The 15051-nt window shown below is 39.3% G+C and overlaps 1 protein-coding gene and 1 non-coding gene across 27 annotated transcripts in view; one reads left to right on the top strand and one right to left on the bottom strand.

Annotated features, from left to right (window-relative positions):
- The window catches only part of CDK12 (cyclin dependent kinase 12), a 64929-nt gene extending 51695 nt beyond the window's left edge, over positions 1 to 13234 (bottom strand). For 15 of the 26 annotated variants that reach the window (XR_009595579.1, XR_009595580.1, XR_001043572.5 and 12 more), the window contains exons 1-2: positions 11609 to 13234; positions 6064 to 6948 (exon numbers count right to left, since the gene is read on the bottom strand). Coding sequence is in view for 9 of the 26 variants with exons in the window: in XM_060395575.1 (XP_060251558.1) it covers positions 6064 to 6948; positions 11609 to 12654 (1931 nt within the window). In the remaining 17 variants the exon portion in view is untranslated. The remainder of the gene's footprint in view (positions 1 to 6063; positions 6949 to 11608) is intronic. The other 11 variants (XR_009595581.1, XR_009595582.1, XR_009595587.1 and 8 more) reach the window with 1 other exon arrangement.
- Positions 9899 to 10041, top strand: LOC114117133 (U4 spliceosomal RNA). The gene has a single exon (XR_003590918.1). It is a non-coding gene; the product is annotated as a U4 spliceosomal RNA (small nuclear RNA).
- Positions 13235 to 15051: the final 1817 nt, after the last annotated feature.

Below are 15051 nucleotides of genomic sequence, written 5' to 3'. Positions count from 1 at the left end.
ATTTCAGAATCATTAAAGCACTGGTGGCTCAAATGGTAATGGTTAAAGAACCTTCCTGCCAATGCTGAAGACACGGGTTCAATCCCTGGGTTGGGAAGATCCCCTGGAGAAGGAAATGGCAACCCATGACAGTATTCTTGCCTGGGAAATTTCCTGGAAAAAGGAGCCTAATGGGCTACAGTTCTTGGGTTCACAAGAATCAGACACGACAATGACTAAACAACAACAAAGTACTGGCAGCAGAAAGCCTCTCCAACAAATTACAATAGTCAGTGGGGGAACAAAAGGGATGGCTTTTCTGGAATAGATTATAAAATTCAATTTTCAGATCCAATTTTTTAACCACCTCTACTTATGAGTAAAAGAAGGATTTTGTGCCATGCATGTCCTCAGAAAAAATAGGCAGCATACTAATTCATGTCTAGAAATAAAACCATGATAGTCTTTTGTATTCCATCACAGTACCAGAAGATTAAAAAGGATCTGAGAATCCTAACCACAGTAGGAACATCTTCTATTTTTTCAGCAAGTGGTTATTAAGAGAAAATTTTCATAAATACTTCCATAGAACCATAAACACATCTAAGGGATAATATAGACATCCCTTGCAACGTATCTTTTTAAAGCATACTGCTACCTTCAGTGTGTGAAATACAATCTCAAAAGCTACTACTTCCTATTATTTTTCATCATTTTAATCTCAAAAATCATATAAGATAACAGAATCTTGTTTGTACCATATTAACCAGAACTGGGGTAGTCAAGGTAGAGCAAAACCATCATCTGAAATTTTCTGTTAAATTACTGATAGTGATGAACAAACACCAACTTGCAGTAAGATTTTTCTACCGTGAAACAAAGTCTTAAAAGAGTTACCAGAAAACTCTTGGGTCAGGATGTCATATAGATTTTTAAAATTTCCCCAACTTTTAAGACATTTAGAAAAGAAAATTCCTAGTTTTTCAATTACTGTGTCAAAATACTTTTTATAAACTTCAATTAATGATTCAAAAATAAAGTCTAGCTTGGTTCTGTGTCACTAGAATTAAATTAACTGAATTCTTTCACCATCATTTCATGTAAGTTCATTCTATATTTTACATTTACATCTTATTTTCTCCAAAATTTACTTTATGAGTTCAAATATTATTTGCTATTGTGAAAATGTACATTGCTTCTGAAAAATTGTATTTCAGTCTGTTATTTCAAGAAAGAATGAGTGTTTGATGGGATATGTACTACCAGTTTAGAGCACACAAGTTAAACAGAGGTTAAATTTTGTTTCAACAAATTCCACATGTACCAAAAACCTTGCAATAATGATGCATAAAATAAAAATGATAAAATTCCAATGCTTAGCAATATTATGGTCTTTAGCCTTTAGTGTAGGGTACTCACTAAAATAAAGCTCTACATAGTTCTGAGAACATATGGTACATGCAGAAAGGGTCTAACATAGTGGAAGAAATATTGTTGGAGAAGGCAATGGCACCCCACTCCAGAACTCTTGCTTGGAAAATCCCATGGACAGAGGAGCCTAATAGGCTGCAGTCCATGGGACTGCTAAGAGTCAGACACGACTGAGCGACTTCCCTTTCACTTTTCACTTTCATGCATTGGAGAAGGAAATGGCAACCCACTCCAGTGTTCTGGCCTAGAGAATCCCAGGGACGGTGGAGCCTGGTGGGCTGCTGTCTCTGAGGTCACACAGAGTTGGACACAACTGAAGCGACTTAGCAGCAGCAGCAGCAAGTCATTACTTGAAGATTCAGTACCAGAAAGAACAGATTCACCCTATCAATATCAGTATTTCCTGCTTCTCCATTTATACCAGCAGATGGGTTCACTCATGGAGACAAGGTTGCATTAACGCCTGGGTATAATTTTTAAAAAAAAGTCAAATCCCAGAGTGCTCAAATTTTAGAATATGGATAGCCTCTTGAAATTTATGATGCTGAATTTATTCTGTAGGTACAATGTAAACACCTCTGAAAAGTCTTTACTGTTAATTAAAAAAAAAAAAGAATTTACATATGAACTACACAAAAAGAAAATTAACTTTATTTTGGGCCATGTCACACAGCTTGTAGGTTCTCAATTCCCTGACCAGGGATGGAACTTGGGCCCACAGCAGTGGAAGCTTGGAGTCCTAACCATTGAAAAGTCAGGGAATTCCCCAAAATTAATTTTTATAATCTTCAAAATTTAAAATAAACTACTTTAAATATCCCCATCCCTGATGGCTCAGTGAATAAAGAATCTGCCAGCAATGCAGCAGACATAGGAGTCATGGGTTCGATCCCTGGGTTGGGAAGATCCCCTGGAGGAAGAAATGGCAACACTAGTATTCTTGCTTGGGAAATCCCATGGATAGAGGAGACTGGGTGATTAAACATGCACTTTAAATATGGCCATTTATCTCATTCCTCTTAAAGAAGGTTGTTTAAAAAGTGATTTATTTTTATAAACTTTTATTAAAATTTGAATGAACACATTAAAAACATTCTATTAGCAGTCTAATAGAATAGAAATAGAAAACAAGCATTCTATTAGCAAAATCCTAAATTCAAACCTGAACGTTTAATAGGTCTTTTATACAAGAGTTCAGTATTTTAAAAATACAGCCTTTAAGAATCCTGTAGACTTAGACATAGCTGTTCATGGGGATATGCTTCTTTTAAGGAGATCATCCATATGCATGCGGCTAAATTGCTTCAGTTGTGTCCAACTCTGTGCGACCCTATGGACTGTAACTCCCCCTCCTCCAGGCTCTGTCCATGGGATTCTCCAGGCAAGAATACTGGAGTGGGTATTACTCTTTATTCTTTTATTTATTCTTTATTCAAGTCTGATAAAACTTCAGATGAACCAGGCTATCCAAAAAATAGAGAAGAAAACAACATTTTAAAAACTCTCTATGGTTAACTGAAAATTTAAAGAAGAGTATAGAGATGATTGGACTTCCCAGGTGGCTCAGTGGTAAAGAACCTGCCTGCCAATGCAGGAGACATAAGAGATGCAGGTTTGATCACTGGGTCAGGAAGATCCCCTGGAGGAGAGCATGGCAACCCACTCCAGTATTCTTGCCTGGAGAATCCCAAGGAGAGAGCCTGGAGGAGGGGGGAGTTACAGTCAATAGGGTCGCACAGTGTCGGACACAGCTGAAGCAATTTAGCCGCATGCATATGGATGATCTCCTTAAAAGAAGCATATCCCCATGAACAGCTATGTCTGTGAAGAATGCATTATATCAAAATGGATGTTTGGAAGCCTTTGCTTCTAGAAATCAAGAATTGTAGACTGTGAATCAGAAAGGTTTTTGCAAATATCATTAATTAAAATTCACTCTTCTATTATACTTCTGCTCAATATACATACTATACACACACACACATACACAGGCACACACACACATTTGAAAGAGAGATTAATTCTTTTCCCAAAAGGACAAATCCTCTAATGCAAGCTTTATATCATCCATGTGACAAATAATTTCTTAACTACATGCCCAATTTCATTTCACACAAGCCCTGACCCTGGTTCCTTCAGCAGTTTTACTTATTCATATAATCAATATTTAATGACTACATTCTATGTTTTATGTTTAAAGTACTATAGGCAATAAAAGGAGAAGGCAATGGCACCCCACTCTAGTACTCCTGCCTGGAAAAATCCCATGGACAGAGGAGCCTGGTAGGCTGCAGTCCATGGGGTCACTAAGAGTCGGACACGACTGAGTGACTTCTCTTTCACTGTTCACTTTCACGCAATGGAGAAGGAAATGGCAACCCACTCCAGTGTTCTTGCCTGGAGAATCCCAGGGACGGGGGAGCCTGGTGGGCTGCCGTCTCTAGGGTCGCACAGAGTCAGACACGACTGAAGTGACTTAGCAGCAGCAGGCAATAAAAAGATGTATAAGTCACATTCTCAACATTTAAGCTCCTGCAGTCTCCTATGAGATAAAGTACAGAGGAACAGAAGTTCCATTCACAACTTTCAGATTTCTTCCTAAAAAGTCTTCTTACATAAAATTATTTTTTCAGGACTTCCCTGGCAGTTCAATGGTTAAGATTCAGCGCTTCCTATGCAGCGGGCACAAGTTTGATCCCTGGTTGAGTAACTAGGGTCCCAAATGCCACACGGCCAAAAAAACCTTTTTTTAAATTAATAAACAAATGTTTTTCATGTGAAAGGTGCAGCTGTACATGGAAAGGGTGCACCAAATAAGTAAATGAAGACAAAAACAGAAAAGCCATCTTGAATTTTAAGTTAGTACATAGTGAAAAAATAAAATTGACATTGGAAGAAATCTTCACTTCCATTTTTCTACCTTTAATAAGGACTATTAAATGAAACAGTTATACTTTTGGAATCAGAATATGTAACAAAAATAATTTTTCTCACTTCTCTCTCACGAGTGTTCTTAAAGACAGCTACACATACTCAAATAATCACTGAATGATCTTACTTTACCCTTCATTTACAATCTGAAAGACAGAAATCTCTATGTGCCTTCTATCAAAATTGTTCCACCTCTGCAAATCTGCACTCTACCGTGACTCATGGTAGATAGGTTCAGTGTCTACTTGGTTAGCCAAGTAAACATTTCAAAAGGAAGATTCCTAGCCACACTGATATGATTCTAGCCACTATGTAAACTAATATTTAAACAAGGTTCCTGTGGAAAGATAGTGGCCTAGGTTCCCTCGGGATGACTTCTTTTTCAACAAAACTACAAAAATATATATTTTGTATCTATGATAAGTATATTGTGTACCTCAAACAAATTTTTCTACATAAATTTCAGGTTCTTTTCTTCTCCTTTGTAGTTCTCAGGATGTGGCAGAATTCATTAATACCTATTAATATTAGAAAGAGCATGTGGAATTTTTCTTTAAAATCATATTTACCACTATATATAGTAATGGAGCCATTCACTTAAATAGTCTCTTTTCCCATCATTTATTGCACTTGCACCTTCTAAAAAAGCACAGAGAATAGTCTGAAAAAATATAGACCTAAAGGGCTGAAATGTATCACTATTTAAACTACTGCTATCACCTGGAAAGTAATGGAAGCTTGGGAATTGGTCTGGGATGCACTGACTGATAATATTTATTTCTGTGCTTACGATGAAAACTTGTTGTATTAAGTGAAACTCATATTCTCTATAACAAGAGGGCAGAATCTCCATAGAAAAATAATAACCTGAAGACTGCCATGGTATATGTCACTGCTAAATCAAGTTTGTTTGGTTGTACTTGCCTAGCTAGGTCTGCCAAGAAATTAAACAAATATATTTCCCTAATGCCTTCCATGAAATCAGATTCATGCTTCAAATCATTTCAGGTCTCAATAGTCAGAGGATTCATTAAAATGAAAGCTCTTCTTATCACCACACTGTGAATTTATATTCTAATTAGCAAAGACTCTACATATTGTTCTTTTGCTTCTTAAGTATAATTTTTTTAAAGCATCAAGATGGAAAAAAGTCGATATAAAAGACATTTTTGGGACCACTTAGGATATTAATATTATTATTATTGATATGCTACTGATATTATTCAACAAATGAATGTTTTTTAGGGTGATAAAGGTATTGTGATTATACAGGAAAGTGTTCTTGTTAGGAGAGACATGCTAAACTATTCAAAAATGTCATAATGTCTATAGTTTAAAAAAATATGGCAAAAAATTAACAACTGGTCAATCTAGCTGAAGGGCATACAGGTGTTAATTTTTCTGCAGCTATGTAATACTGAAATTTTCAACATAAAAATTTAAGGAGAAAAACATGATTTTTAAAACTTTAAATCAAAATTATTGATAAATACTCTTGTGAGAAAAAGGATTACTAGACCTCAAACTGTAATTCTCTTTTCCTAATCATGTCATACATAAGGACTTTTTCCACTGAAAACCAAACATCACAGGTATTTCCTATTCATGAAAGCATTATAAACAGACATACATCAGAAGAATTTTGACAATGCCTTGAGAACAAAAACTACATTACACTTAGATCAAGAGGGTTAAAATTTCCCAATTAACTACAGGACTTACCTATCCATGTCATCATCTCCCAGTAATAAGGGTGGGAGGGGCAGAGGAGGCAACGTTGAAGTTTTTAGGTGTGGAATAGCAGCTGTTACAGATACTTGAGTCTTCACAGAAACCTGTACAGGGGGCTGAGAATTTGCCTGAGAGGACAGAGTAGATGTCCTTGGATGAACAGAGGGGGGCAAAGCTGAAGTACTTGAAGAAAGAACCTGACTAAATGTTGGCTGGGGAGGAGGCAGAGGTGGCTGCTGTGGAATAGCTGGCAGTGGAGGCAAAGGTGGCAAGGGGGGTGTCTGTGGTGGAGGGGTAGTAGTTGGTAAAGGAGGTGGAGAAGTAACTGTGGGAAGAGGTGGAAGGGTCTCCTTTTCAGATGTCTCTGTCTCTTTTGGAGTAACAATCTCCTCTTTCAGTGCTACAGGTTTAGAGTCTCTTGTTCCCTGTACTTTCGTATCTTTAAGAACAGGCTGCTTCTCAAAGTTCTCATCCAACTTCACTTTCCCTGTATCTAAAGAATTTTTGACCTCTGGGTTAAGATGTGTTACATTCACCAGTTCAGTATCTGGGGCAGATTTTTCCAATTTTACACCTCTGGGTAACTTTTTAGGCTCCAAGCCTGAATCCTTAGCCTCCACTGAACTGTTCTCTTTTCTAGGCAAAAATATAGGTGAACCCTTGGATTCCTTCCCATCCATTTTTGCTGCTGCAGCAGCTGCTGCTCTTTCCTTCTTTTTCCTACTGAGTTCAGCTCCCAAGCTGGAGTTCAATGGAAGCCTGACAGGTGAGATACTGGAATGTCGACTGCGTGACCCGGATCTCTTCTTTTTACTATGAGAAGATGAGTGTCTTGAATATGCAGGACTTCTACTTCTAGACTTCATTGATTTTCTACTGGAAAAAGAAAAAAAAATTAAATCGATAGACTATAGCAATATGGAAGAAAAAAGATTAGTTAAACTATGAAGAATTGTAACTAAAAAAACCCAGTTTGAGTACTTAGCAATCTTAAAAATAGATTGTTGTTGTTGTTCAGTCACTCAGTCCTGTCTGACTCTTTGTGACCCCATGGACTGCAGCACACCAGGCTTCCTTGTCCTTCACTATCTCCCAGAGTGTGCTCAAATTCATGCTCATTGAGTCGGTGATGCTATCTAATCATCTCATCCTCTGCCACCCTCTTCTCCTCCTGCCCTCAATATTCCCCAGCATCAGAGCCTTTTCCAATGAGCTGGCTCTTCGCATTAGGTGGCCGAAGTATTAGAGTTTCAGCTTTAGCATCAGTCCTTCCTATGAATATTCAGGGTTGATTTCTTTTAGGATTGACTGGTTTAATCGCCTTGCAGTCCATGGCACCCACTCTCAAGAGTCTTCTCCAGCACCACAATTCGAAAGCATCAATTCTTTGGCACTCAGCCTTCTTTATGGTCCAGCTCTCACATCCATACATGACTAATGGGAAAACCATACCTTCGACTATACAGACCTTTGTCGGCAAAGTGATGTCTTTGCTTTTTAATATGTTGTCTAAGTTTGTCATAGCTTTCCTTCCAAGGAGCAAGTGTCTTTTAATTTCACGGCTGCAGTCACCGTTTCCGAAGTGATTTTGGAGCCCAAGAAAATAAAATCTGTCACTGCTTCCATTTTTTTCCCCTTCTATTTGCCATGAAGTGATGGGACTGGATGGTACCATCAAATAATAATAATAATAATGTATCAATATTGGTTTATTAATTATAACAAATATAAGATATTAATATTAGGGGAAACTGAGTTTGAGGATATGAAAGAATTCTCTGTACTAGCTTCAGAATTTTTCTATAAATTTAGAAATGTTCTTTACTCTAAAAAATGGATTGGAAGGAAATAATCCTTCATGGTAACATATTTCAGTCATATAATCTAAAAATTATCCACTACTTATTCAAGTGAAAGAAGATGGATGGATATTTTTTCCCATATCCATATTCATGATTACTTTTAGAATTTTGGTTTAAATATCTGATAAAGTGAATACATGATCTTTAAAAGTCACACTTAATGCTAAACGTAGTAACTAGCACACTTCACTAAAACCTAAAATTTTAAACTAGAGAGCTATCTAATTGAGAAATCCCAGGAAAAGATTTTGTTCCTGAATCCTCAGTTTATAGTTAAGTTGTGCCTATACTAAACAAACTCCCAAGATACAAGCCTTAGGATTTACAAACTACATAAACTGGAGAAACAGTCTTGACAAAATAATTTATTAGACGTTCTTAAAACTATGATGACTTCTAGTACTTTTAAATATAAAATGATTTCCAATAAACATTTTAGAAATTCATAAAGCAAGGTATTATTGCATGCTCAACTTGTTTTCTCCATTATTAAGAAAGGATTGGAAAGTAAAATCTGGGACTCTAAAAGGCAGATTATTCTAAATTAAAATCCAAGCCCCTCTTAATTCTTTTTGCTTTTTAATGAAGTCAAATGTACTACCGGCCTTCTCAGGTAGTGCTAGTGGTAAAGAACTTGCCTGCCAATGCAGGAGACATAAGAGACGCAGGTTCAACCCTTGTGTCAAGAAGATCCCCTGGAGGAGGGCGTGGCAACCCACTCCAGTATTCTTGCCAGGAGAATCCCCATGGACAGAGGAGCCTGGGAGGCTAAAATCCATGGGGTCACAAAGAGTCGGACACAACTGAAGGAACTTAGCAGGCACACAATGTATCAAGTATGACTGGACAAAACATAATTTGCCCAATAGTCTAAAACAAATTGTTCCCATTTCAGATCTTCAATATCTCCCTTTTATGGTTGATCATTGGTTAAGACTGATGTGATTCAAAATGTTTCAAACCAAACAGCATATACATGGTAGGGGAAACAACTCACATGATGTTAGTCATGATTTTCTTATACCCATAATGCCTTTTGAAAATTTCTTCCAAAAGTTAATTAATATATAAAATAATCACTAGAATCAAACAACAACATTTATATGAACATGAGGATACAAGACAATGAAACTAGTTAAATGGATTCACTAAATACCCAGTTACTCTTAAGAAAACTAATACATCTGTAAATAAAGTGGCTAAAACAAGAGGCTTTCTCTAAATTACAGACTGGGTTGAAACTAACATTATCTTAGGAAAACACTAAGTAATGTCAGAAACATGCCCTACAACCCACTGTTTCTTTAATCTTTCAGCATGACTAAATCTTCCTAAAGAACTCTGCTACAAATCCTCTAACTTCTGAACAGAATCTTACTGTAATAGGACATTTGGATGGCTCTAAGTTACATAAATGTTAAAGCTGAGGTCCAGATCCACTCTTTAAGGGAAAAAGGGGGTAAAAAGGGGACAACAAATAGGTAAATTGTCTTCAAAGAGTGAACAAAACTGTCTTCAATAACAAATGTATTTTTTCCCTGAATTAAGTTAGGTTCCACCCATTTGAAATGAAATTGCTACTATTAATCACTACTAATTTGGTGGATGCAAAGATCTTCAAAGGTTCTCTCAAAGCATTTTCAGTCTTTAAAAATGATATCACTTGTTTAATTCTGACTATCTCTCTCAAGGCAAAATAAATAAATAAATAATAATAACCCAGAAGACTATAAATCTATATGTTCCCTACCCTAAGAAACTGAATGAGGAAAAATATGTACATATGCACATATCGCACACCTACAAACATGTAATGCTCTTTACCAGCCAACTAAAAGTGTGCGTGGGACTCCAGGATTATTATTTAGTGTTTATATTTGTGTCCTATAGGATCATGTTGTGTTTTCAATTCTTTCTTGATTGATTTTTACCATTACTGCACTAATTTCAACTAAGTGAGTATAAGCTTTGTGCAGTGGCAGTATCGTAGCCAATGAGGTTTATCCGAGGCATGATTATTGCTAATTGAAAACTTTTCTCAACTGAGTATAGGAAGAGAGAACTTGAGATTTGAACCCAAAAGGAATTATTGCAAAAGCAGCTTGTTTTTACTGAAACTTGTTTCAGCCTCAATGTGATTCTAAAATATTCTGAGACTATTTCTTAGGCATCCTTAAAAAAAGCTAAGCAATTTTACAAATAGTACACTTAAGACATCTACCTCACTGTATATAAATTGACTTCTCATTCCTCCAGAAAAAAAAAGTGAACTCTAGCTAACGGTGTACATGCTAAAGTGTTTATAGTGAAGTATACTGATGTACGCAACTTACTTTGAGATGAATCAAAACAAATGAAGATGGCTTGATGAAGAGATGGATAGAAATGATAAAATGTATATCAAGTATTAATTGTAGAATCTGGGTGGTACATATTTGAGTCCTGACTACAATAATAAAATGCAGGGGGAAAGCCTAAGGAACTTCATACTCTGACAGCTAGGAACTCTTTTAACTTGATGAATTCAAACTAGTTTATGAATAATCATAACTTTAAGTCAGCAAAAATTACTCACATTTACATATAAAAGACATGGCATGGATTTTTTTTCTAATTTCTCTACTAGTTTTCAACATTTTTCTCACTCACTGATAAAATTTACTGAGCAGGCACTGTACCTGACTATGCACTCATATTTACTAATTAAACCTCACAACTCTAGAACTAGGTAGTTATTACTCTCATTTCACACACAGAAAAATTAAATTATATGTCAAAGGTTACAAAACAAGATTAGGATTCCACTCAGATGTGACTCCTAAACTCAAGTTCTCCTTTTGTGGAAAATGATAAGACTACAAATAGGGAGGTACATACACCTCATCACTTAGGAACAAGAACAGTTTTCCATAGACAATTCACTCCAACTATTAAATTTTAAACTAACATGGCTTTATCACCAAAAATATCACAGTGAAGATACTATTAGCATTTTTTAAAAGAAAGATTCTGAAAACTGCTGTGGTCACAAGATAGTCAGTGGTGATGCTTGTAAAGAAAATCAAAGTATCCTTGGAACCAATTTCTGCCAGGTTATAACATAAAAGGGAAGAGCTCAGCTTAATTCCCACTAGAAACATCAAAGATAGGAGTCTTTTGTAAGTTATCAAAAAAACTGTCTATAAAGAAATAAACTTACAGGTTTGGAGACAGTGGATGGACAATGCAAATGGTAGATGACCTAGGAAAACAGCCTCAAATAACACAAATGAAATCTCCAATCAGGTCCAATAAAGCCTAAAGCACTAATTCCAAAGTGAATTTTGAAAAGTTAAGACAAAGCAACCGAAATAACTGGATAAACTCTGGGAGCCAGTATCAACTCCACGCATTCAGTAAGCAGAAGCCTATGATTTTTCTCACATAGGAGCTTACAGCTGAAGGTCCCAGCACTGGAAGTACCTACCTTTATTTAGCAGCTTTAGACATGTGAACTCTCCTCTTCAATTCTGGGTTAAGGGGAGACCAGTCTCACCTACATTATGACTAGCCAACAACAAAGTGTTCTAGACAATGCCAAACACTGGGGGCTTCCACAAAATGTTAACAGGTCTAATCCCCAGTTCCTCATAAGCCACAGTAGGAAAGAACGGACTGTTAGACAAATAGCTCACCTGGGAAGTGGGCTCCGGCTCAGAGAGCGCTTGCTCAGAAAAGGGCTGCTGGACCGCCTTCGACCGTAGGGACTGGGTGATCTCCCACTGTAAGAGCCACTCCTTTCATAGCTGGAAGAACGTCGCCGGCTATAGGGACTCACAGACCTCTGTCGTCTACTGTAGGGACTGGGTGACCGAGTGCTGGACTGGTAGGCGGAAGGCTCCTTGTAAGGTGGGCTGATTGACTGCCTTCTAGAGGTACTTCCCGGACTCTTCTTGTAGGAGTCATAATTGCTAGAGGTGTGAGATCTCGGGGGACTAAGGTCATAATCTTGGCCGTAAGAAGCTCCGGAGGGGCTATCATCTTGCTTGGGACTGTCGGACCACTTCCGGTGGGGACTCCTGGATCTCCGTTTAGGGCTGTCCACGGTTTTGTAACTTTTGGGTGTTTCCCTTTTCCGATGACTTTTACTTCGGTCTTTGTGTCCCGATTTCAACTCACGTTCTTTCCGGGTCTTCTCCTTATGGAGTTTGGATGACCTGGATTCCTTGTTGCTGCTTTTCGAGATCTGAGCCTTCCCGTGGTCATCATTCTCCTCATTTGAACGCTTTGAACTTCCTGATATCCGGTCCTTCGTCGAGCCCGACTTGCTGGAGGCTTCCAGGTTTTTTTCTTTCTCTGTCTGCTTAGTTTTTAATAAGTCGCGAGTACGTCGGTGCTGGTGGTGACGGTGTTTATGAAGGCGGTCACTGCGATCAGTCCCGCGACGTTCATCATTTTCCCTCCGGTCCAGTTTGAAAGCCAGGTCGTCAGAAAAGGTATCGGAATCAGAGCTAATGTCATCATATTCCACCAAAGGTTTGATAACTGTGCCCAAAGGTGCTGCTTCGGGTGTCACCAATCCCATGTCTTTGGAGTGCTTGGACTTATGCCGCTTGTGCTTCGACCCCAAGCGGTGACGCTCTCTGCTGTTGGAGCTGCCACCTCCCGATGACGGCTGCAAAGTTCCAGAAGCTCCCCCACTCCCGTCCTTCTTGCCCCCATGTCTCTCTGGATTGGGCATTCCCTTTCCCCTGGCCTCAAAAAGGGGAAAAAGTTCCCCAGCACTCCAAAAACTAACCCCCACCCTCCCCCCCAGCCCCACGCCTACCAAAGCGCCCCTACAAGGGGGTGGGGAGGGAAGGGACGGTAGTCCAGGCTCCTCCTCCCTCCCGTCTCCTCAGCACCCTCCTACATGAGGTGGGGGTGAAGGAGCCAGGGAAGAAATGAGAGTTCCTCAGCAGTGGAGTTGCGAGACAACGAGTAGCTGCTCGAATCTGTTTCTCCTCCTCCCCACGCCGAGCCAATCCTCAGGCCCAGACGCCGGGGAGGTCGAAGAAGTAGGAAGCCGACGGCTCGGTGCTGTGTGGCCGACTCTGGCTCTGGGGCCCTGTGAGGACTACGCGGGCCCTTCCCCTACCCGGTAGCCCGGCTCGGGGCGGCTTCCTGTCGCTGGGGTCCCGCGGCTTAGGTGCCTCACGCCCCCTTTGTCCCTCGCTCCTGAGGGAGCCCCTTTTCTAGCTTCCGCCTCACCTAAGTACCTCACACACTCGGCCCCTCACACAGACTCACAGTCACACACTAGGTTAAACCGAAACGGCACTAGGAGGAAGGCGGGGGGAGGGGGTAATCCCAAGAAATACCGCGAGAATCTTCAGTAATCTCGCGGTATTTCGTGCTTCCCTTTCACCTCTCGCCGCTGCTAGCTCAAACAACGCGAGAGCAGGTCTCCAGCCAGAGGAGTATTCCGCCAGATTCTCGCGATAAGAATGGGGCTCTTGAGCAAAACTTTATTAAAACGAACCAGGGAGAATTTTTTAATTTGAAACTTTATTGATAACTCATTGAACAAATACATAATCCGCTTCGGCGCAAACTAATTTTCGTGTGCGTGTGTGTGTCTGTGTGTGTGCGTGTGTGTGTGTGTGTGTGTGTGTGTGTGTGTGATGCTTAGTCGCTCAGTCTTGTCCGGTTCTTTGCGACCTCTTGGACTATATCCGGCCTCTGTCCTTGGGATTCTCCAGGCGAGAATACCGGAGCGGGTTGCCATTCCGGTCTCCAGGAGATGTTCCCCACCCAGGAATCGAACCGGGGTCTCATGCATTGCAAGTGTATCTTTAACGTCTGCACCACCAGGGAAGCCCCAATTTTTGCATACTCTATACAACTTCTTTAAGTATCAGCATGTTAATATTGTCAACTGGATAAAGGGCGAATGTGGTGCTATTTCAACCCAAGTCCGTAAGTATTAACAATTCTTGCAACTTGTTAGCCTATACAGCTACGTGCTAAATTATTACTGACTCCCATAGTACCCTGCAAAACACGATTTGCCTCATCCCTGTTTTAAAGATAAGGAAACCAGACTCAGATGCTCTCACTGCTAGGATCCCCGGTTCTATCAGTGGTGGAGGAACTAGGATCCCACAAGCCATGCATCAAGGCCAAAGAAAAAGGAAGACCTAACCACTTTTTAATCATCTGTAGAAGTAAAATTAATACTGTCAAGAAAAAAGAAAGAAAAAAAAAAAGTATACAATTTAGTACTTGAACGCAGGTGCGGTGACTTACTCATTGCTGCAAAAGGGCCTGGATGTGAAGGTCTCCACCAGTGTCTAACATTGATGGCAGATGGTAGGAAATTTAATGAGTCAATTAGACAAAGTGACTGGTCAGCTTTATTAAACATTGGCATGAGTTCAGCAAAATTACTCTGATCTTTTTTTTTAAACGAGATCAAGTATTTGACCTAGGATGCACCCACAACAAAATGGAAAAGTGGAGATGACAGAAGTAATTGTGATGTGTCAAATAAAACCTTGAAGAATAAAATTCATCATCCAAATTAATCCACCGTCATATCAGCAGTAGAAAATTTGAGTGATGGAGCTGAATTTTATTATTTCTTTGGTCAAGTAAATCCTTTGTTTTTAATTATTTTTATTTGGAGGATAATTGCCTTACAGTATTGTATTGGTTTCTGCCATACATCAACATGAGTCAGCCATAGGTATACATAGTCTCCTCCATCTTGAACCTCCCTCCAACCTTCCAACCTGTCCCACCGCTTATCATTCCAGCAGTAGAAACTTTATTTTTTCAATGTTAGGTTAGTTTCTGCTGTACAGCAAAGTGAATCAGTTATACATTTATATATGTGTGTGTGTGTGTTAGTCGCTCAGTCATGTCCAACTCTTTGCGACCCTGTGACTGTAGCCCGCCAGGCTCCCCTGTCCATGGGGATTCTCCAGGCAAGAATACTGGAGTGGATTGCCATTCCCTTCTTCAGAGGATCTTCCTGACTCAGGGATACAACCCTGGTCTCCTGCACTGCAGGCAGATTCTTTACCGTTTGAGCTACAGGGAAGTCCACGTTTACATGTATTTACTTTTTTAGATTTCCTTCCCACTTAGGCTACCA

The sequence above is a fragment of the Ovis aries genome, chromosome 11 (genome assembly GCF_016772045.2).
Source record: "Ovis aries strain OAR_USU_Benz2616 breed Rambouillet chromosome 11, ARS-UI_Ramb_v3.0, whole genome shotgun sequence".
Classification (NCBI taxonomy): Eukaryota; Metazoa; Chordata; class Mammalia; order Artiodactyla; family Bovidae; genus Ovis; species Ovis aries.
The sequence above is the reverse complement of the archived record's forward strand: the minus strand, read 5'-3'. Positions and strand labels throughout refer to the sequence as shown.